The sequence below is a fragment of the Bubalus kerabau genome, chromosome 13 (genome assembly GCF_029407905.1).
Source record: "Bubalus kerabau isolate K-KA32 ecotype Philippines breed swamp buffalo chromosome 13, PCC_UOA_SB_1v2, whole genome shotgun sequence".
NCBI classification, from domain to species: Eukaryota; Metazoa; Chordata; class Mammalia; order Artiodactyla; family Bovidae; genus Bubalus; species Bubalus kerabau.
In genome coordinates this window covers 28,487,856-28,511,323 of record NC_073636.1, presented here as the reverse complement: position 1 = coordinate 28,511,323, position 23,468 = coordinate 28,487,856, and the positions used below count along the sequence as shown (strand labels likewise).

The following is a 23,468-nucleotide window of genomic DNA, read 5'->3' as shown; positions in this document are numbered from 1 at the left end:
CCCTCCTTCAGTTTCTTGTCTTCAGGTACAGCCTTAGGCCATTCTTTGAATGCGGGTCTGTGTGGCTTCGTCTTTCCGTCTTTGTTGTGCATATGTCTCATTTCATCCTTGCTGTACACCCAAGCTGCCTGAGGCTGTGTCCCGCCCCGTTCCCTACCAAGGCCACCTGGGGCCCCTTGATCTGGAGGGGGAGGCGTGATCCCACAGACCCGGGGAGGGGTCTCCCACCCATGACTGCCATCCTTCTGTGTTGTGTGGGTGAAAAGCACCACCAGCGCTCACAGCTGTCACACGTAAGCATTACCCCAGTCAGCTATAGATTTATTCCTATGGAGAATTCAACCACTGTTCTTTTCCAGAATCTGTGTTCTCATTGTTGTTCAATCGCTAAGTCGTGTCCAACTCTTTGCAACCCTATGGACTGCAGCACGCCAGACTTCCCTTTCCTTCACTATTTCCCAGAGCTTGCTGCTGAAACTCATGTCCATTGATTCAGTGATACCATCCAACCATGTCATCCTCGATCACATCAGATGGCCAAAGTACTGGAGCTTCAGTTTTAACGTCAGTCCTTCCAATGAATATTCAGGATTGTTTTCCTTTAGGATTGACTGGTTTGATCTCCTTGCTGTCCAAGAGACTCTCAAGAGTCTTCTCCAGCTCCACATTTTGAAAGCATCAATTCTTCGGTGCTCAGCCTTCTTTATGGTCCAAGTCTCACATTCATACATGACTACCAGAAAAACCATAGCTTTGACTAGATGGACCTTTGTCAGCAAAGAGATGTTTCTGCTTTTTAATACATTGTCTAGGTTTGTCACAGCTTTTCTTCGAAGGAACAAGCGTCTTTTAATTTCATGACTGCCTTAAAAATTAAATAACTTATATGGAAAATAATCCCTATTAGCTGTGCCACCTTGCGCCAGTTATTTAACCTGCCCGAACTTTCAGCTTGTCATCACAAAAGAAATAGGATCATAATACCTGTGCCACCAGGCTCCTGCCAAGCTTAAATGAGATAGACCGTGCTCAGCACATGGGGAGTTTCAAATTATAGCTTGGAAAGAGGCAAAGGAAAGAGGGAATGGTTGGTTGTGGGCTGGGGTGCTGGCTGTCTTATACTCACTTAGGTGGGTGGATGTGGGCGCAAGCAGCCTGCAGGGAAACCTAGTCGGCTTGTCCACCTCTCCTCTGGGGCTGGTCCCAAGCTTCCTCCCCACTTTGCACATCCCCAGGACCCTGCTGCGGACAGTTGTCTTTCTCACCCTTAGTCCCCAGCCCCTCACGAGGTCCAGGAGTTTGGCAGATCTAAGGAGGACTCCACTTTCAGTTCTGTTTGATGTAAACCTTGATTTCTGCTCGTTTTTCTGATCAGAAGTTTACACCAAGTCTGCCAATGAGAAGTAGGCTCTCAGGGCTGCCTGGAGTTATTCATGGTGAATTTCATGGTGAAATGAAAGCTCCCCAAGCCTTCCCCTGCTTCTTACATTGTCTGTGTAATGCAGGGACTTTCTTTCAACATCTGTACAGTGCCCTGCTTTTCCCAGTGCAGAGAGCCAGAAAACCCCACATGGAGAGCCTTCTAGAACAAGGGTCCCCAACCTCTGGGATCTAATGCCTGATGATCTGAGCTGATGTAATAATAGAAAGAACATGCCCCAAAATGTAAAGTACTTGAATCATCCCAAAGCCATCCCCCCACCCCCCACTGGGTCCATGGAAAAATTGTCTTCCAAGAAACTGGTCCCTGGTGCCAAAAAGGTTGGGGACCACTGCTCTAGAAACTATTACGTGGACAGACAGCTGTTTGGGGAACATGGCCGATCCGACCTGTTCTCCTGCCACATCCAGACATGTGCCGCACCACTGTGTTCACTGATGATGACATCAGATCCCGGGTTCCCAGGGAAGGATCCGCTCAGCTACCACTAGCTTATTGATTATTGATGCCCAGTTAAAGGGCAGGGTTTGAATGCAGGCATCTGAGAAAAGTCCTTATTTGTGTACAGATCAAACTGCACCTTTGTCAGTTTTTTCCCCGGTGACTTCACGTATCTTTGTGCCTTGGGACCTCAGATGATGTTAAGCAGAGTAGATGCTTCCACAGTTGTATTCAGTTTAATGGTTGGCCTTAATCCACTTGTTCAGATGATTTGGACTTATGTAAAATCATCCCTCGCTTCCCCTTAATATATTAAACTAGGAGAGAAGGGAAATTTCTTTTCAGGACCTATCGCATTCTAAGGATAAATGCAAATTGTTCTCCTCTGATTTTTAATGACCCACTATTAACATAGTAGGAGGCCCAACGCATTACTGCAATACCTCTTTTCACATCATTACTCCTAATGAAACTGTTAGCAGGGTAATAGCTTGACCTTTAGCTATGGATTCAGATAGCAAAAATATGTCCTGCTTACCCAATACCTATCCACATAGCATATGGAATGTTTTCAGATCAATCCAACCACAAACCTTTGGCCCCTCTCTCAGGCCTCATCTACCCATATCACAAGGAATAGGATTTTGTCCTCTGTAGGTAGATTCTAGTTAAAAGTTTCTTTTAAGTTTGGGTGTAAACCAGAAACGAGAATGTCAGTAATATGCTCAGTGGAAATAATTGTTTGTAGATGTATTTTTTTTTCCTGAAAGCCTAATGCTTTGCCTTCAAAGGTCTCAGATGCAGACCCAGGAGGCAGAGAGTTCCCTGGTCTCTTGTGATTGAAAGCAGATAAGCTTTTGCTGAAAGGAGAAAAAAATAGCCAGCAATTGTTGCCTTTTGAACACGCAGCAGAATACTTGAGCTCAGGATGAGATTAGAAAGATCCCCTTGGATGCCGCCCACACGTTAGGGGACCTTCCCTCTACTCCTGAACATGCGTCTGCTGGGAATCACTTCGATGTCGGCATAATCCAAATCTATTTGGTTTATTTCAAATCTTTACTTCCTAATCTGGGCTAATTTGGATGCATGCATTTCCCAGTCTAGGAAGAGAGGGGTTGCTATGGAAATTAATTACATAAATAATATTACGAGGAAGGAGGGAGATGTTTATCTGTAATATGGTACACTCAATCATTTTGTGGTACAATTTTCTTAGAAACTAATAGGGTGCCAAATACAGGTACTTTTTTCTAGTCATTCAAACAGAACTTCATTTCTGCAACTCTGATTAAGAAGTGTCACAATAAGAAATGTCACTGTGGGTATTTGACTATAATAAAATCTTGTTACTTTAAATATATGCATTAAAACTTTCTATTAATTCAGATAGGCCTTGGTCCTCCAATTGGCCTAAATGTCTGGGCTGTTGTATTTACTTCTGTCAGAAACAAAGCAGAAAGTACATTTGTTTATTCTTCAGACGTTTATGGGGCTCTTAGTTGGGGGCACTGCAGTAGGTGCTTTTAGGGAGACAAGACGCAGGCCCCTGAAGTTGTCTACAATCTGGTAGAGGAGGCTCACAGGCAGCCCCACCCCCAGGACGTTGTCCCCTCTGCCTCTCTCCCAGGTGGAGGCTGCTTACTTGCATGGCCCATGTGCCCTTTGATGGGCAGCCTGTCGATGTTTTCCCTGGACCGTAATTCTGCCTCCTCCTCCTCTCAGTTGGGAGTTAGGATACAGCCTTTCCATCAGCACCACTCCGCATTGTCCTCTCTCCCCCAGGTCCTGCTGGCATCTGGGAAAACCTCACCATCCACGTGACTGTCTAGAGCTAGAGTGTCCCAACCTCATCCACACTGGCTCTCAGCCTCCGCTTCAGCCCTACACCACTGACCACATGTCCTGCTGCCCTTTCTCCCTGGCACTTCCTTGCCAACCCCACTGAGATTTCCATTCCCTGGTCTCTTAGATCGTCCCAAGTCTGAGCCATTTTCTGGCTTCACTTGCTTCCTAGATTTGGGTGGAAAGGAAAATGGCTAAAGGAAGCAGTAATTAATTCTGGGGAGGGGAACAGGCATCTTCACCAACATCTTCAATGCTGTCCTTTATATTCTGTACCTTTGCCAAAACCAGCCAGCAAATGCCTAACCCTAGACCAGCCCTCCCATCGCTATCTCCACTCCAGACAAGGAGTTGCCCTGGAGAAAACGCCTGCCCTGCGGTTGCCACAACAAGCACACGGCCCTCCTGCTCAGCACCCTGCATCCTCACTGCCTTACAATCCCAGATGTCCCCGCACTCTCCAGGTTCAGTGAGGCATCAGGGGCAGTGATGACCACCTCTGGCCACTTCTAAGTCCACCCTTGTCTTCCCCTTCTCTGGGTCCAGAGGAGGAAGTTTTCCTCCTGATTCTGGTCGAGGGTCACCCCTCTCTCTCCAGGATCCCAACCTCCAGTTCCTCTGGTGTATGGTTCCTCTGATTGTTCCCTCCTTCTCTCTGGATCCTACCCCCTCCAACTATGCTGCCTGCCTTCCCCTGCCCCAGCCTTCCTCCTCCTCTTCTTCCCTGCTCCCACAAACCTGGTGTTTGGAGAGTGCTATCTCTGGTCACCCTCCCCACATCCTTGCTGGCTGCCAAGGACCCTCTCCACACCTCCTTCCTGGCTCTTCTGCAGCGGGGACTGTGGGTCTCTCCCACAGTCTTTAGTGTATTCACACACTCCCACCTGCACCAGACCATGCTTCCCAGCTGCTTCCCGACTCTGTGCCTTAGCCTCCCTCAGTCCCCAGGGGTTCTTGCTGTTCTGTGCTTGCCCAGCGCTCTGTTGAAACCTCCCTGCCCACTGTGTTTTCTCTTGTCATTTTAACAGCCACACACATTTGTGCCCCTGAAGTCTACGTCTTCGGCAGAGACCCCTTCCCTGAACTATAGGCATCTGTGTTGAAACAGCTGCCAGCCGTCCCCCGTGGGGGCTCCACAGATGCCCCAAACTCAGAGTGTCCCAAACCATGCCTAATGCATCTGGCCCATCCCCTTACAATCCCTCCTCCTGCATTTACAAGTCATGTGAGTCTCCAAAAACGCCAGTTCTCCATCTGTTCCATCATCCCTTCTGTCTTCACTAGCACCACCCCGACTCTATGACTATGCACATTCCTCAAAGGCATCCGTGCTCCCCCCAACACATAGCTACCCGCCCAGGCCACCCTGCATCTCTTCCTGCACAACTGGATTGTTGATGTTTATACACTCCCCCCCCACCCTACCCCACCCCCGCATCCACGGACTTTGCACCTGCAGGTTCAACCAGCTGCCAATCGAAATATTTGGGGGGAAATTCCAGAAAGTTCCAAATAAAACAAACTTGCCAAGTGCAGGCATCTATTTACATAGCATTTGCATTGTATTAGGTATTCTAAATCATCCCTGAGATGATTTAAAGTATATGGGAAGGTATGCATGGGTGGTATGCATATAATACACATTGTACATATGAGACTTAAGCATCCATGGATTTTGGCACCCATGGGGTCCTGAAACCCATCCCCCACAGATTCCAGACTGTTTATGACTTTTCCCCCTTCTTTCACTTTACTGTTTACTTAGGATAAGTTTATAGACATAGGATTACCAATCCAGAGGAATAACAGTTTTATATCCCTCGTCATATACAGCCATCTTATTTCCCAAAAGGGTTCTGCCAGTTTATGCCAACAGTCAAACTTGCATGTGCCAGGTCCACACAATTTTATCGATATTAGTATTATCTTAATCGCTTATCTAATTTAGTAGGTATAAAGTATGTTTTGCAACTTATGGGCTTACATGTTACTTGAAATGTTTTCCATATTGTTTTTTGCTAAGTCTACTTTGTCCATTTATCCATGGAGGCTTGAAGTTACACTTTTATTTGGGACGAGCTCTTCCTTTGGTGGTGGATTTAGTGCCACTAGCTGTGCTCATTCAAATGAAAATTTTATTTTTTATTCAATAGAAATTGTTTACAGTTAGTTGAATCTGACGTTTTCCTCTGTCCTTTCTTTTTAAAAGAAACCTTTGAAACATTAAAACGATCACTATTTTAAACATCAAAGAGGCAGCGTGGCAGGCCTTGGCCTCGAGGGGAGCAGGCTGAAAAGTGCTCGGGAGCTCAGTGCGAAGCGGAAGTGCCAGCCCCAGCGCCGCTAGTGCGAAGCGGAAGTGCCTGCCGGAGCTCCGCGTGGACCGCTGCACGCTGTGCGGCTTTGCTTAGATAATTGTCCTGCTCCCTTGTGTCCTGGCACACAACTCCCAGAGCTTCCTTTGTGCTTCTAGGGAGCTCTTCTCTAGGAGCTGCTAGCTCGGGATGCAAGAAGTTGACTCAAAGTAGGATTGGAGCTTTCACTAAGACCCAACTGCATTGATCCAGTGAGCGCTGATGCAGTTAGCTGGAATCACCATGAGAACATCATCTCTCTGTGTAATTTTCCATTTGATTTTTTTAAAGATTTTTTTTTTTTAATGTGGACCGTTTCTAAAGTCTTTATTGAATCTGTTACAATATTGCTTCTGTTTTGTGTTTTGGTTTTTTGGTCTCGAGGCGTGTGAGGTCTTAGCTCCCTGACCAGGGATCGAACCCACACTTCCTGCATTGGAAGTCTTAACCACTGAACCGCCAGGGAAGTCCCCTCCATTTGATTTTGAGTTAACAACAGAAAAGTGAAATACATTAATACACTTGCAGAATTCTGTCAGGGGGCCAATGGACCCCCTAGGAAGCATTTTCTCTGCCCATAAGACACATTCACATGGACATGGAGCAATCAGAAAAAGCAGTTTCAGAACTACTAGCATTGATAGCCAGTTTCATTTGGAAGCACAGGATATGGTGTGCAGGATGGGCCCTGCCAAGCTCCATCTTCACCAAAAGAATGTCATATGGATTTGGAGAATAGCCACTGCAGAACTGACATCTTTTAGAAATACACTCTTTTTTGTCCCCCACTTCTTGGGGTTATGTTCCTATTTCAAATATGCATTCTCTTTTTTCAAATGTTTAACAGTATTTCACATTTTCTTTCAGTCTTCACAGAAAAATATTGCACTGCTAATCACGTGGATAAACTTCCTGGCCCAAGAGACTGGGTTCAGATTCTGCAGGATCAAATCAAACTGGCGAGAAGAAGGTTAAAAAGAGGCTCAGGTATGAATAAGCTGCAAGAAAATAATTGCAGAAGCCCTCAACTGAATTCTTAGATGTTGCAAAATACAGTTCTTTACTCTCGGATATTTCATTGTCTTTTGTCTTTTGAAGGAGAAGCTTTATATAATGTGCCTTGGTTTTGTGTTTTAAAATCTTATTCAAATGATTTTGAAATTCACCCTAAGATTAAACAGTGAAAATTACTTCAGGCCATTTAAATAGCACAAATGAAAAAGATTGCTAATCTCATTGGTAGTTTTATGTTTGAAACAAGGTCTGTCTTTTGTGATTTGCTTCTGTTACCTATTGGTTTTTTATTTGGATCTGCATGACTTTATAAAAAGTACTAGTTGCTTAAGGTTAAAAAAACGAAATAACAATAATCATCCTACCAGAAATACCATGTGAAGTATTAAGGGCTTTTTAAGTAAAATATTAACTTACCTTTTTTTTTTTCAATCTGGGCTTGGCAATTCTGGGATAATTCTTCCAGGAAAAGTGAATACCGGTTGCATTTGCCCACTATCTGAATTCGCAGTCTCCCCAAAGTAGCAATGGGACAGTTTACCAATGAAGAACCCCTTTGGAGTCAGTTTTCTGCCATTATATGGTTATTATTAAAAAAAAAAAAAATTCCTAATCAAACCTCAGGACCCCTGGCCTTCTAAGAGCCTTCCATGCTTCTGTGGCTGTGATGTGAGAGTTTGGCGGACAGATTTTATTTATTTTTTTTGAAATATAGCTGATTTGCAATGTTGTGCCAATCTCTGCTGTACAGAGTGACTCAGCTCTAACTCATACAGACATTGTTTTCTTGTATTCTTTTCCATTATTGTTTACCTCAGGATATTGAATATAGTTTCTGGTGCCGTACAGTAGGAGCTTGTTGTGTATCCATTCTAAACATGATAATTTGCATCTACCAACCCCAAACTCCCAGTCCATCCCTCCCCCTCCCCCTTTCACTCTGGCAACCAGAAGCTTGTTCGCTAAGTCTGTTTCTGTCTCGTGGGTGGGCTCGTTTGTGCCATATTTTCGATTCCACAAATGAGTGACATCATGTGGCATCTCTCCCTCTGACTTACTTCACTTGGTATGATCATCTCTAGTTGCATTCATGTTGCTGCAAGTGGCATTATTTCATTTTTTATGGCTGAATAATATTCCATTGCATATATGTACCATATCTTTTCCCATCACCTGGGGAGACAGATTTTAGATGCTAGAATGTCACACTTTGGGATTTAACAGAGGTCTGGAGGTTCTCTGAGAACAGCAGTACAAACTCAGGAGACTATCTGTAACACAGCCTCTTGGAATTCTCACCATGAGTAGAAGTAACAGTGACCAAGCCTGCTGAGGAGCCCAGTTACCAGCCCCTGGAAGGAAAGCTCTGGGCTCAGGCTCAGAGTGCCCTTGACAGGACACAGAGCACTGAGGGACCACGTGGTTTTTCAGTGTGAAAAACCTTACAGTCGGGCTTCGCTGGTGGCACAGTGAATAAGAATCCACCTGCCAATGGAAGGGACACGAGTTCAATCCCTGGTCTGGGAAGATTCCACATGCCACAGAGCAGCTAAGCCTGCGCACCACAACTACTGAAGTCCTTACACCTAGAGCCTGTGCTCTGCAACAAAAAACCAGCACAATGAGAAGCCCTCGCACCGAAACAAAGAATAGCCCCTGCTGTCCACAACTAGAGAAAGCCCATTAGCAGCATAGCACAGCCAAAAATAAATAATAAATAAATTAAAAAAAAACCAAAAAACCCTTACAGGTCTATAAAAGTAGCCAGCAGGACTCAACTCCTGGATGAGTTTTCTATTAAAAATCTTCCCTTCCTCCTTCTTTACCCTTCTGGCTTCTTTTTACACTTAACTGATTCTCCTTTTAAAAAGAGCAGTGGACTACTAATTTAACTGGTAAACAAATGGATTATCGCTTTAGGTAACACGTCACAGAGAAGTCAGTAGATCCATTTCCCAGGAGGCATGTCTGCTCTTCACCAGCTCTGGCCCTCAGACAAGTCACTAGGTCCTTGTCATCCTTGGGTCTCCATCACTAAGGAGACAAGTACAGCCAGTTTCAGCGCTGTCCTAAGGCTCCTGACGTGTGCTGTACAGGAATGTCTATCAGCGAAGTTAGCGTACCTCTCAGAAGAGGTCTGTCTTTGGGCACCGCCGTGCTTGGCAGTGTGCAGCCACAGTTGCGTCTTCAGTCAGGAGACCCACCGGCCTGCTATGCCACGGCAGCCGCTTTGCTCTTATGGTCCAGGCGTGATTATCAGGGATGCTCCTTTTGCTCTCAAAGGTTTTCAGGCTTGGACAGTAAGTCATGCCCTCACCCTCCTCTTTGTCTCCCGGTTTTCACTGCCTCCTGCATCTCCAAATCATCTGCAATAAACACAGCATAGTGCAGTGCAGAGGACACGCTGCCCTGCTAGCTCTGGTCTGCCATTTACAATCTCCTGGCAACCTGGACCAATGTCTCAACCTCTCTGAGCCTCGGGTTCTCCATTTATATAACGAGGCTGATGCCTTCCACAGGGTGTTTTGAGAATTAAAATTAGATACAGTATTGCCACTGATGGAGAGCAGATATATAATAACGCTCAAAAAAATGCCCATGACCTTATTCTCCTTCCCTTTGCCAACTCAAAACAAAACAAAGTGACTCCTTTTTCCTTGCACGTCTTAAAAGCACTTCTGTGTCTTTCTCCTGGCATTGTTGGTCAGATTTCTTCCCAAAGGGTCTCTGTTCCCAGAGTTCTTGTCCCCATCCCAGTTCACTTTATTTATTTCTTACTGGAGGATAATTGCTTTACAATGTTGTGTTAATTTCTGCAATGTCATGAATCGGTTATATGTACATATATACATTATCCCCTCCTTCCCATCTGACCCCGCTAGGTCATCACAGATCACTGGCTGAGCTCCCCATGCTATACAGCAGCTTAGAATCCATTGCATTTTGCCCTCTGACTTAACTCCTCTACAAGAGCGTTTGCCACATTTGCATCAGATCATCAGATTTCACTTGTTTATATTAACAGTTGAACTTGACCACCATACTGATTTTTACCCTGCCGAATCTCCTTCTTGACATGCTCTTCCCCCAGGTTCTGTGATTTCATTCTGTTTCTCTTCCAGATTCCCCCTCAGTGTCTGGGGTCTCCTTCCCTGCCTCTTTCACGTCTGCCTGTCTCCTCTGTTCTGCATCCTCCCTGGTGACGTGCACTGACCCATCATCCCCAGCATGCAGCTCCAGGCTTGGCCATATCCTGAGACCCGAGTCTTCAGTCCCTGTGCCTCTGCTAATGGGGTCTGTTCATGCCCCACCCCAGACTTCCTTTTGGCTCCCAAATAAAATCCCTGCTAAACACCCCTCTCAGCATGGCATGCATGGTTCTTCGCCATCTAGCGCCAGCCTGATCTCTTGCCATCAGCTTCTGCCCTCTGAAGCCACATCAGCCCCCTCCCTGGTCTGAAATTGGCTGCCACCCCCACACCCACTTTCTCTCTGCCTGGGTTACTTCCTCCTGGAGGCCTCACAGGTAGCCCAGACACTTTGATCTTCCGCCACCAGCATAGTGGCAGGGACACACCTGTCTCCTCCACGAGATCCTTGGGAGCAGAGGCTGTGTGTCCCTAAATGTTTAGAACAGTGTGTGCCACAGCGTGGACACATGGGAATATTTGTTGAATGAACCAACAAACCAATGAATAGAAACAAAGGGACAGCAGTCCACAGCAAACAGCTCCTAGCTCATCACGGTCACGTGAAATCCTGGAGAATAACCCAACAGTCCCTTACTTGAGGTTCAAGTGCTTCCCCATACCCCCCAGAGCCTGGGGGTGGCTGTGTCCTGGGCACCCCTGCAGCCACTCTCCAGATGCCTGGCCTCCCTCCTCGGGTCCTTTCTCTCACTTCTCTGCCCCCATCTCCTCAGTCCTCTTTCTTCCCTCCCGATTGCCGCTTCTCCCCCAAAGCTTCAGAGTCGTGGGTCAGGACGCCTGGACCTCACGCTGTGTGGATTAACTGAGTAACACCTGGGAAGATCAACCTTCTGCCGGCGGGTTTCATCTCTTCTCAGACTGAAGGTCCCCTGTCTCTGCCTGACTTACAAAGGCCTTACAAAGGCCTCCTTGTGACTCTTGACCCCTTAGATCTCAGGCTCCAAGGAAAGAGCTCTTTGCAGCTGACTGACAGGTGTTAGGAAGGACAGCACCGTGAGTCACCCCTTGTTAAGTGAGCACTGGTGTCATGTTGGGTGCATGTCTCAGATGATCCCTAATCAGATTTCAAGAATAAGCCTGAACACTGTCCCTCTTAATATTAAGTCTTATGTTGCCTGAATTCTGCATTAACCCATCCTAACTGTTTTGAGTATGTGAGCACTTGTATCTACCTGTTGCTTTTCAGAGCAATTCTCGAACCCCCAGAACAAAAGACACTAAGTCTATTATCAGAGAGAACTGCGATTTATCACTGTGAAGAGACTGAAATGTAATACAAGGTTAGTCCCAAGGAGACACAAAGAGCCACAGCCGCCCCATCCAGCCACCTGCTGCCCTGTGGTCCCTGCACCCTGGTCCCAGTCATGCCATCAGCTTCCAGCAAATCTGTACAGGCTCCTTCCACCAAAACTGCTCTCTGTGTCACAAGGGGTGATGGCAGCACACGGGAGGGTGTAGGGAGTGCTCGGAGCTCCTAGGGAGCTTGCGGGGAAAGGATGGGATAAATTCTCATCCCGACGCTGCTGCCTGAGGAGCTGCAGAGACCACCCGGAGGAAGCGGGCTCAGTGTCCCAGAGCCTGGGCCTGACTGACAGCGAGTGACTCACCGATCCCTAAAGGACTGGCAAGTTCTAGTCTGAAGAGTCACCTTCGAAGGCAGAAGACGTGCATCGGGTGTAGCGCACTGGGCCTGCGCTAAGTACACTGGAGAGCACTGTTCTCAGAGATGCTGGACTAGAAGAACAAGCTCCGTTTTGATGTTGTTCCCCGCTCCTGTGTATATTTTATACATAAACACACCTCTTTTTTTGTTGTTGTTTTTTTCTGTTGTCAGAGGCTGAGACCAATTACTCTCAGCTCTGGCCTCCATTCCCTTCCCTGTAACACACACAGTGGGGACCTTCCTCCACATCCCCCAGATAGATTGGCCAAGGAACACACTTCTTAACCATCTCAGGGTTTGGGTTAGTCATTCCCATGCCTGTTGGTACAGAATGGGGTGCAGACTCCGCCCCCCTCCCCCATCTCACCTGCCCAGATAACTACCTACCCTGCTCTGGGGTCGTTGTCTTATCTGCTTTAGGACGTTTTCACTTCTGGCCCTGGCTTTAGATTCTCTGCTCAGAGAGCTGTGATTGGCACCTTGGCAGTTCTCTCCTGCCCTTCTAGCAGGTTCTATCAGTGTCTGAGAAGTGGAAGGTGACATAGAGACTACACAGAGACCACAGGAGAGCGGAAATGGCAGCGCTTCTGCAGTGACCTATCAAGTAGGCTCTGTCTCCCAGTTTTGTCAAATCTTCCCCACTTCGTTGTATCCGAGCGGCACGGAAGTGGGGCCCCAGCAAGCTGGAACTGGAGCCACGTGTGTTGCTGTCGTCTCGTGATGGGGGCTAAGGGGCCAGGGCTCAATACTATTGCTTGCTCTTTTTGTGTTTCCTTCTCGGTCTAAGTGACAATACAGTGTCTCAAAGGTATTCCACAGCTTCGACCTGATTTATCGTATTTGGCCCAGTTCCTGGAATTAGGTACACACTCTACCTGGGCAAACAATCAACTCACCGCTAAAGCCAGCCCTCACAGCCTCCAGAAAAAAAGGAGTGCCCCCCACAGACTTGAAGGGTTGTTCTGCAAATCCAAATAGAAACTCATTCGGGGCTCTCATCACATGTAATAATTTTTCTTTGATAACTGGAATGATTCCTTTCCTGGTGTAGATTTTTTTTTAATAATTTTCATTAGATTATTTCCTCAGCACGGAAATCGCAGTTTTTTTTGTGTTGGATCTAAGAGTAAAGCTGTCCCTGCTATTACATTTTTCTTGGACTTGTTCAATCTTCCTCAAATCTCACAACTTGCCTGTCACCAGAGAAGAAAGACTGTGAGCTTGTTGTTACAGACAGATGTTATAATTAAATTTAAGTAACAGTCGTGTTCTTCATCCGAGACACTTGGCCCTGTTCGTGCAGCGGGCAGCTGCTAATTTATACATAATCCTTTACAGATGTGGGGGTTGTGTATGTTTGGTTCTTACAGAGCACATATTTGCACAGGCCTGTTTTTTAAAAGTGAGGATAGCTGAATTACAAAGTGATCAACTTCATCCCTGGAACTGATTTTTGTCATCACTAAGTGAAATGCAGTATTACATAGAAAGTAGAGAAAATTACTAAAGTGTAAAATGAACTAAAACTTGAAGTTTTATAGACTCATATACCTAGAGAGCAGACCTGTAGTTGCCAAGGGGAAGTGGGGTGAGGGAGGGAAGGCCTGGGATTAGTAGATGCAAACTTTTATACATAGGACAGATAAACAATAAGGCTCTACTGTACAGCACAGAAGTTATAGTCAATATCCTGGGATAAACCATAATGGAAAAGAATATAAAAAAAGAATGTCTATATGTATATAACTGAGTTATTTTGCTAAATAGCAGAGATTGGCACGACATTGTAAAATCAGCTATACTGCAATTTAAAAAATTAATTTAAAAAACCTGAAGTTTTCAAAATGTAGCTTATAGTGATGCATGTTATATATGTTTGGACTATTAATAGCAAACAGATTAAGTCAAGGCATTACCTGAGTCAATTCCTTCGCAGAGTCACTTACTAGCTGTTTTATTACCTTAGGTAAATTTCTTAATATCTGAATCCATTGCCTCATTTGTTAAAATGGGCATAAGTTAGACCTACCTTGTAGGGGTTGCTAAGGATTAGATGACACGGTGCATATAGTAAGTGCTCAGTAGGTGGTAAGCGTTTAGTAAATGGTGATGCCTATCAGAGCTATTATTATTACTGAAGAAAATTATAAATCCCAGACAATGAAAGATCATCTTCCTATTCAAGTTCACTGAAACCAATCAGAAGAGAATAATGTCAGGACGTCCCTAGTGGTCCGGTAGCTAAGACTCCAAACTCCCAATACAAGGGGCCTGAGTTCAATCCCTGGTGAGGGGACTAGATCCCACATGCTGAAACTAAGACCCAGCACAGCCAAATAAATAAATAATTTTTAAGAGAATAATGTCTTCTAAATATGAAAATAACATGCTTGTTATTTTTTAAGTATGAAATAAAATTTTAATATTTGTTAAACTTGAACAAAATTTTAAATAGCCATAAACTTTTCATGCAGAGAAAAACACTTAACATTTTGTGTGAGCTGTATTTTGCCCATAAATCTATTGACAGAATTCTAATCTTACCATTTGTCCCATCTGGATATGTTTTTCATTATTAAGCATTCACCTACATCATCATCTTCTCCAATCAAAATTGGTCTTGATTACTCTGTCTCGGTGTTTTCTCTTTGTGGTGGGTTTAGCACACCACAGGGGTGATGGGTTTTTCACTGGCCAGCGTGTGGCAATCTGGAGACAGGATGGTAGAGAGGTAAACGAGGGGAAATCTCTGAATGTCTCCATCCATCTCTGAACCCTGATTGTGTCTAAAATCACAATGATCAGGAACTTCCCTGGCAGTCAGTGGTTAAGACTCTGCACTTCCTCTGCAGAGGGCATGGGTTCCATCCCTGGTGGGGGAGATGTCAAGCAGCCAAAAAAGCAAAACCACAACAAGCAGAACAAGAACAAAGCACTAGTTTGCGTACCACCAACTCAGCATTACGATGTGTTGCACACAGCAGCCCTCACCAACTGCCCTCTTGGGCACACGTGCAGGAAATTCCAACAGGCCCACAGCCTTCAGACAGAGGGAGCAGGCCAGAGTGATCCCAGAAGCCATGGAATGTTCTGGCCCGTCCACGGCACGTCCGGGAAACCGACAAGCTCATCACTTACCAGGAAACAAATAGGCACCTTCTTTTTTTTGTACTGGGTGGAAGGTTCTCTGTGATAAAAGGATCTACCTTTGGAAAACTCTTAAGGGCGATTGAAATAGATGAGCAGCATTTTGCATTTTAAAGCATAGAAGTGACAAATCTTTTGAAGAAATGCTTATTATTCTTTCTGATTTTATCCATGACTTTATGTCAATTTTAGATTGAGTTTCCAGCCATCAAAAAAGGTTTCATTCCCAAGCTGTCATAAGCCTGCCCCACTGGAATGTTTCTGGGGATGACCAGTAAAATTCTGCCATAGGAATTCACTGACCTCCATGCTTTCAACAATCATGTTTAAACAATTCACCCCAGATTCTGGGTAGATACTGAAGCCTATGTAAATAAGCGAAAATGAACTGAAATCATCAATGAGTGATAGAATAAGGATCATAAGATATAAAAAAAAATGTAATACACAAAAATAGATTTTATATCATTTAAAATTTTTTTCATTTAAATATTGCTCCTAAAATCTCTAATGTGATCCAGCCTAAACTGAGAAGGGAAAAGAAAGGTGAAAACTATTATGTATGCTGGAGTTTTTAAATTGTATTACCGTATTAGGCAGAATGAATGAATGCCTTGAAACTAAAGAGACTTGTGTTTTACATTTGTAACCAGCAGAGGCAGTTGACGGTGATGAACGGCTGGACAATGTTTCTCTAACCCCAACAGGTAAAACACATTTCCATTTTCATCACCTGCTGGAAAATATGGCATGTGAAAATATTTGCGTTGAAAATGTTTTTAACATCAGAGATGCTGATGCTTGAGCAAACTACTTCCATTAAGAGACCCAGCCCTTAGTCCTCAGAGGAGCTCAGTGACCTGCATTCAGGGAGATTTTGAAAATTGAATATGAAAAGCTACAGTTTTCTCACATTCTGTTTCATCTTCTTGTAAACCTCAGAACAGCAAGTCCTAAGAATTTAGTGTCACATTTTGCCTCCCCAAACCTTGGGACATTAAAAAGATATCTATTTTAACATAAAATGATATTTCTGTTTAGATTAGGGATCATCTGTTTTATGATGGGACTCCTGTCTGTTCTGGCTTCTCCCTCCTTCCCCCAAAAGGCTTTGAGGGGCAGTATCACCACTCTCCCTATAATGGGCACCCTTTGAATACTGTGCTTTGAGTGAGTGAATAAGCTGATCCATCTAGCCGGGTGGCTAACACTGTAACCAGATCAGCTGAATATAGCATCTCACTGTTGCATCTGCGGCAGGGATAAGCTGCAGATTTCCTTCAAACTTCATTATTTAACTCTCCAGTAATCCTTCCAACCTTGGACTCTGCCTGTGCCTCAGTTCTCACCTGAGAGCCCGAGGGACAGGTGTCCAATCAGTGAGCCACGTGACAGAGTTTATCCCTCAGTTGGCCTCAAGATTGTATTGACTGCTCTCGAAATACCTGAAGAGCCTCTAACAACCAAACCCAGACACCCCCTACCCTGTACCTCCCCCGACAAAAACCCTGTCAGTGAACAAGCTTAGCTCAGTGTTCTCTCTCCCTTTGACATGGTAAAGCCAGCAACTATGAAAGGCATGTGTAGGAACTCTGCGAGGCCACGTGTACACAGGCAGCACTCACCCTGACTTCAAGGTGCACAGACACACATTAGTGAACTCAGAGTAGGCTCAGCCACACAAGTGAGAAGGTGCTTTCTCTGTCACCGAGTAACTAAGCAACAGACAGATGGATAGATAAATGAAATAAACTGCGGAGGCCAACAGCAACCTGCTTCTATCAAGGTCTCACTGGATATAGTCATTACAGAAATGCCAGAAAAGTGGTTTCTCTTCTAGTTTGGCTATGTGTCCATATTTATGAAGGAAGAGAACTGAAATGCATGATCTCTATTGTTCCTGTCCTTCTCTGAGTATCAGGACAATTCCCATTATCCTTGTTCTGACCTCCCCCTCCCAGTAGAGGCATGAAGTGCTGCTACTAATGATGAAATTGTCCCCTTTCAGGAGGCCCTCAGGAGGAACCCTTGGCTGTTCTACTTGTATCTGTTGGCCAAAAAGTTCATTGGAAACTTTTGTTTCCAATGTCTTACGGAAAACCCCCAGTGAACTCTTTGGCTAACCCAATACTTTGCAGGGTTCCTCCCCAACCAGCCCCATTGTCCCCAGGGCATTTGCACTGCCCATCCTGGCTACATTCTGCCACAGTGGGCTTTTAAGAAGTATATTATTTGAAAACCATTCCCCTTGAAATAATACCTTTGCATTTTCCCATCTGAATATGGAGGCAGAGAGATGTTTCAGATGAAAAAATTGAACCCGGGATGGTAGAACCGCCCCATGGAACTGAAAACACTTTCAAGGACTCTGAGAAAAAAGGAACGTTAGAGATCATCTAGTCCTGTCCCTCGTTTTTATCCAGTCCTTTTATTTTACAGGTAAAAAAGCCTGAGGCCCAGAAACACTAAATGACTTTCTCAAGGTCTCACAGCTGGTTGGTGGCCTGGCCGGAGCCCAGGCCTCTCGACTCCCAGCCGGTCCACTGCGTAGCTTTCTTAAACCTTCTCTGCATGTTTCCTAGAGATCCTAAGAATTGATGGATGTACTAATCCCTGTAGGATTCCATTTCAGTGTCGCCCTGTCATAAGCCAGCCTGAAGTCTGCTGTAGTTCAGCTCTCGGGTTTGTCCTCAGATTCCGAGGCTGTGAGGTCCCAGTGAGAGCAGTTGTAGGACACCCCCAGCAGGTCTTTTCACTAGACTTCTGCTAGAGATTTGATACAAATCACTAGACAGCATGAGAAATAATACCACTTAATCATCTCGAAAAAGGGAAAAGAAGTCACGGATTGGTGCCCGAATCTTGCAGTTGTGGAATTAAATGATCTTGATTAGACTAGCATGTCTCCCCAGAGCCTCTAACCTAAACTCATATCCTGGGGCTTCTCTGAACACAGCGCCACCACCGCATGCTCTCTTCTTACGAGTCTCCTAATGAGACCGTCTGAGACTGTCCCATACGTGCAGCTTCCTTCCTAGATCTGAGACTCACTGGCCAGATCGTCCTCATCTGGTCATCTGGTCTATCTGAGCCAGCCACAGTTGGTCTTTTTGAAAAGATTTAACAATGCCTTTATTATCTGGTTAAGATCTTTTTGCTCCTTCCAAATTCATGTGTGTTGAGGAGGGCTGGGGCAGGGGTATAACTCCCCAAGTGTTTCTATGAACCAGAACCAACCAGGCCAAGTTTACAGTCAAGCGTCAGATGACATTAATCTCAATCCATCACACTTAAGCAACCTTCTGTTTGTCTAGTTTTAACAAAATGGATATAGATTTTATAGTGGAAAAACATTTTCTTAATTTCTCTTCCCTCAACCCTTTCAGTAAGCATTTTTGAGCAAGGCCAGGAATCAGCACTGAGTTGGGAGACTTCTGAATTTGAAATAGGTTAGTGCAGAGTGCACCTAGGCTTAGATTTTGGGGTCATCATTTGGCATCCACGTACATACTTTTAGAAATTAATACAGAAAAGTGTAACGAAGAAAATGTTCATTATTTTTGCCACCCAGACACAAGTCATTATTATTGGGTGTTTTTTCCCCAGCCTTTTCTCTGTATTTTTTTTTAATTTATATGCTGGAGGTCAAATCCATCCAGTTGGTTCCCTAAGGTTTTATTCTGTTTTGGTTGACCACCTAACAAGAATTTTCCATTTTATTACAAATCTCCATACACATTCTTTTAATAGCTGCACAATATTCTGTTTTACAGGTAAATCATATTTTATTTAGCCATTTTCTATTGCTGGATAATAGATGTGAACATCCTCTAGAAGTAACACACATTCATGGATTTTCCTGTAAAAAATCATTATTGCAGATTTTTAATGGCCTAAAATTGCTCATCTGGCACACCTAAAGCCTTGGTTAAGAAAAGTGATTTAGAGATAAGACACAGATGCCTCCCCAAGAGGTCCTACATCTGGCTGTGTCATGGAAGAGCATACGAGCCCTCCCTAGAGAAGGGACCCCCTTCACACTCTTGTCTCTGTTGTAGATCATATACTTGACACCAGGAGAGAAAAACTGGAAGATACAGGGACAGCTTTCACTGCCTAGATTTTCCTTTAGTGACCCTGCTCCTTAGTACACACAGCTCTTCCACTTGAATCTCCTCAAAGATCCACTAGCATTTCAGGTCACTGCAGGGCGTGGGCATTCTGTGGAGCTGACCCGTCATGTTTGAATAGTTTTCATATTCTTTCTTTGTCATATGCAATAATCAAGCCTCCAGTTTGGTCTAAGATTTTTAAAAAATCATCTTTAGAGTTGAACTGTCAGCATTTTGACATCCAACATATCATTCCGTTGGTTCGTGGTCCATCAAAAAGGAGCAGTTTTCTTTTTTTTTTTCAATGTGAATATGGTAGAGAGTTTGGAAGCACACATTTTAACATAAATTGCTTCAATGCATTTTATAAAGGAGCGTGGCCCTTTCAGGACTGAAGGAGCATTGGTGAAAGCCAAGATTAATTAAAACTGTCATCAGCCTCGAAGATGGAAAACTTGTTTTGGGAGACAGGGTGACTCTAACCTATTAGATGAAATCATTTGTGACATCATTTCCCCCCAAAATATCATGTCCCTGATAAGTGCAAATGATACATGAATTGTCAGGAAAGAAAAACCTTTCACGTAAGTTGTGTCAACACAGTGACAAAATACCTAACTGAAAGGTGAGAAACTTAGAGTAAGCAGCCCTCCACATGATACCCAACAACTGTTTTAACAGATGGCTCTAACTGAGTGGTCCAGGGCTGTGGCATCATGTGGCAACTGGCCACAAATGTACTTACCCTTCACACTTCATTTGGTTCTAGTACACGTGCTCTCCACTTGACATAAAACCAACAAATGAAAATGTGGGTTCATTTCCAAGAAGTATTTTGGCATGTGGGTATTTGTTTTACAGAGATATTTATCTCCAGATTCCTTTCTCTAGTTGAGATGGTGAATTTAAAATAACCTGTTTAGAAGCATTACTTTTACACCTCATTTACTGTAGAAAGCAAATTACCGTGAATCTTTGACACTTGACCCAAAGGCCAAAAGTTGGCTTGAAAGGAACTTGGACGGTAGAAACACCAAACCTTGGGGAGGAGGTATGCTACACTGTCATTTAACACATGTCCCTAACACTTATTTGATCAAAGCAGAGAATGTTAGGGCTCAGAGTTGTAGCTCAGGCCCTCAGTCCCACCCCCTCGTTTTGCGGTAAGGCGGCTGAGGAGTGAGGGCTAGGGCCATCCTTGGCTGGGCAACAACACGTCAATGGGCTAGTGAAACCAGGAGCCTCAATTCCTTCCTACCCCATCCAAGGTACTTGTGCCGTACGTGTGACATACGTGTGACATACGTGTGCCGTACATGTGACACAGGGCAGTTGACCTTGAGCCAGGAGGAGAGCTCCAGGAGGATTCTGGAATCCACTGAAGACCAGCTAGGTAACCCAAGGCCATGGGAGGCGTCCCTGTGAAGTGACAAAGCTGGTCTAGGTGTGCTGCATCTCATACATGTGTGTCTTTGTCTTCTTTTTGGAGCCTCCAGGACGGTTCAGAGAAATGGTTTCCATCATGTTTAGTCAGCCTTTTCGATTTCAGGCCAGTTAGTAACCCCTTCCCTGAAACCCACCCCTCTGTTCATCAGAGTCTAATGAAGTACTGTGAACCCAAGCTTTTGTTTTTCTGCAAAGCGTGTTTTAAAATTTGTCTTCTGCCTCTCAGAAGGAAGTCTTAAGGGAATTGAAAAGATTAATTAGTGACATTTCACCTCTGTTACAATACTATGAATACGATGAATAGGTTGGGAATAAAGGTAGAAACATTTACCTTACGGCTGTGGAATCTGTTAAATATACACCATGAAACTTCAAAGCACTTCCTGCCAAGACTGGGCGAGAGCTTGAATTTTTCACTACTTGAGAGGGGGGTGGGGATTGTTCAGCTCACAGATATGTGCAATGGATTCACAAATTGGAAATACGTGTTGTAAAACTGCAACAGCAAATCATTTTTGTAAATTAAAACTGTATTTGTGTTTACTTAACTGTGACTACTGTTCAGACTGTACTCAGAAATCCTTTTTATAGGCTTTCTTAGCAAAAAAAAAAAAAAAAATTATTATTCCATACCTATGGATCATGTCTCAATCTTCTGTATATATGTTTTATTAATATGTAAATATTTAGATTTTTTTAAGATTACTATGTTCTTTTAAAAAAAAATTCCACGCAAGGCTAGTTGTGAAAATGGTGTATAACATGTGTTGTGCTATCAAGTCCCAAGACGCCCTTTATGTCTGTTCTGGAAGAAAACAATAAATTACTTTAATTGAACTCGCCTGTCTCGTGCCTGTGCGCCAGCCCTCCCGCGTTTATGAAGAGGAGCCAATGCAAGCCATTAATTAAAAGGTATTTATTAATACTCTGGTGATCTTATGTGAAAGTTTTATCATCTCTTTACTAAGTTAATTTTTAAAAATAAACGTACAGACCAGATTGCCACCAGAAAGAGCGTCTTGGAGCATCTCAAGTCACAGGCTCTGCCTGGCGATCAGATCAATGGCAAGGCCCACAGTAACACTTGAGCAGTAAGTACTGATATGCTTGAAGCCTAATTTTAAATGAATTAGGTGCCTTCATAATCTTCACTTAAAAGGTTAAGCCCCGCTTCTATGGAAACAACACATCAGAAGGACAAGTCAATCTCCTCTAATGCAAAGTGGCTGTTCAAACCTAATTGCTTTTATTCTCCTCTCTGAACACAGAAGGGCGCTACTGTTCATTGGCACTTGCCCCCTCCTGCCTCCAAAGGCCCCCCTCGGGAGGGTCTGTCAGCTCTGTCCAGGCTTTGGTTCAGGATCCAGTTCTTGGGCCCTCGTTTGGGGGGATGGGGGTGGTGGGCTAGTCTACACTGGGAGGAGGGTAAGAAAGCCGTTGGATTGCAGGAATGAAGGTGACGAGGGTGAACTGTTTGGAAAGAAAGGAAATAGAAACTCCTGCCAACTGATTCTTCATGAACCCTCGATGTACCCTTGGAAGCTGAGGGTCTGGCCCCAACCTGCCCCTCATGCTATAACCGCACCCCTGCCCCCCACACACATGGCCCTTTTGCCAGGGAATTACTTGTATTTTTTTTTTTTTTTTAATTATTGCTATGTCATGTGATTTGGCCCCGGGACACCTTTGTTCTCACCTACTGGTGAAGATCTGTGCTCTCTAGTTCTCCTGGTTAACACCCTGAAGAGCTTTCTCATCCAGTGAGGGGAGGGGGTCGAGTTTCACCACTAGAAGGGACACCGCTTGCATTTTTGTAGAATAAGAGCTCACACACCTGCCTCATTTGTCTCCCTTCTACAGGCCCGCCCTTAAAACTAAGTATAGGTGGATGGCGGCTGACTCATTTCCCAGTCTGGTCCTCCAAGTCCTACCCAAGCACTTACTGAACACTCGTTGTCGGTAGATGCTGTGTTGGTTTAGCACAGCCAGGGTTGGGAAGCAAGGGGTGAGGGCTGGACCTGGGGCAGCCTGTCAGCCTGGGACCATCCCACAAAATGGGGCGGCTGTGGGGGCCACTGAAGGATTCTGAATAAGAGGTCTGATCAGAGTTACAGGCACCCTTGAGGGGTCGGGCTAAAGTCTGGAGTGTTGAGGGGAGGAGAGGGGCACGTCAGGAGCAGGGAGTCCCATTAAGAAACGGTGGGAACAACCAAGGATGGATAGGGGACCCCAGAGGACCAAGCCCCACATGCTAAAGCACAGGAGGACCAAGAGGACTCAGTGATGCACTAGCTCGGCTGGAGGAGGGAGTGCAGCCTGCGGGAGGAGGGAAGAGGTGTGGAAGATGACACCCAGGTCTCTGGCTGGAGAATCGTGAGATTGGAAACGTGGGGGGAGGGGCAGTTTGGGAAAAGATGACAGACAAGTTCAGGTGCACGTGGTACCCCGTTTCTTCTTTCAGTGAGTGGTCGCTGAACACTTAGGGTCTGCCTGGTACAGTGCTGGGGGCTGGGAGCACAGCCGTGAGCCCCAGGGAACACCAGCGCGTAAACTCTGTTGAGTTCCTGAGTTCCAGAACAAGAAGAGGGAACTTAAACTGAGCAGCTTTGTCCCAAGCTAGAGTTGATCAAGATTTGAAGCCCCATTCATTCCACATAACTCAAGTCTGAACTAAACTACATCATAACAGAGGGGTCTGTCAGCTCACGAGAAGCCCCCAGTCCCCATCAAGTCACAGTCTTTCGGTCCCTTTGGGTAACTTACCATGCTCTGAGATTGTCTTGTTTATTTATGTTT

The 23,468-nt window shown here is 44.9% G+C and overlaps 1 protein-coding gene across 4 annotated transcripts in view; it reads left to right on the top strand.

The window, feature by feature from the left end:
• BEND7 (BEN domain containing 7) overlaps window positions 1–23,235 on the top strand; it is an 89,659-nt gene extending 66,424 nt beyond the window's left edge. Inside the window, exons 7-9 of one of the 4 annotated variants that reach the window (XM_055543855.1) lie at window positions 6,949–7,068; window positions 15,771–15,821; window positions 20,554–23,235. In XM_055543855.1, the coding sequence (XP_055399830.1) occupies window positions 6,949–7,068; window positions 15,771–15,821; window positions 20,554–20,651 (269 nt within the window). In that variant the 3' untranslated portion in view covers window positions 20,652–23,235. Of the gene's footprint in view, window positions 1–6,948; window positions 7,069–15,767; window positions 15,822–17,553 lie in introns of all 4 variants that reach the window. The other 3 variants (XM_055543857.1, XM_055543854.1, XM_055543856.1) reach the window with 3 other exon arrangements.
• Window positions 23,236–23,468: the final 233 nt, after the last annotated feature.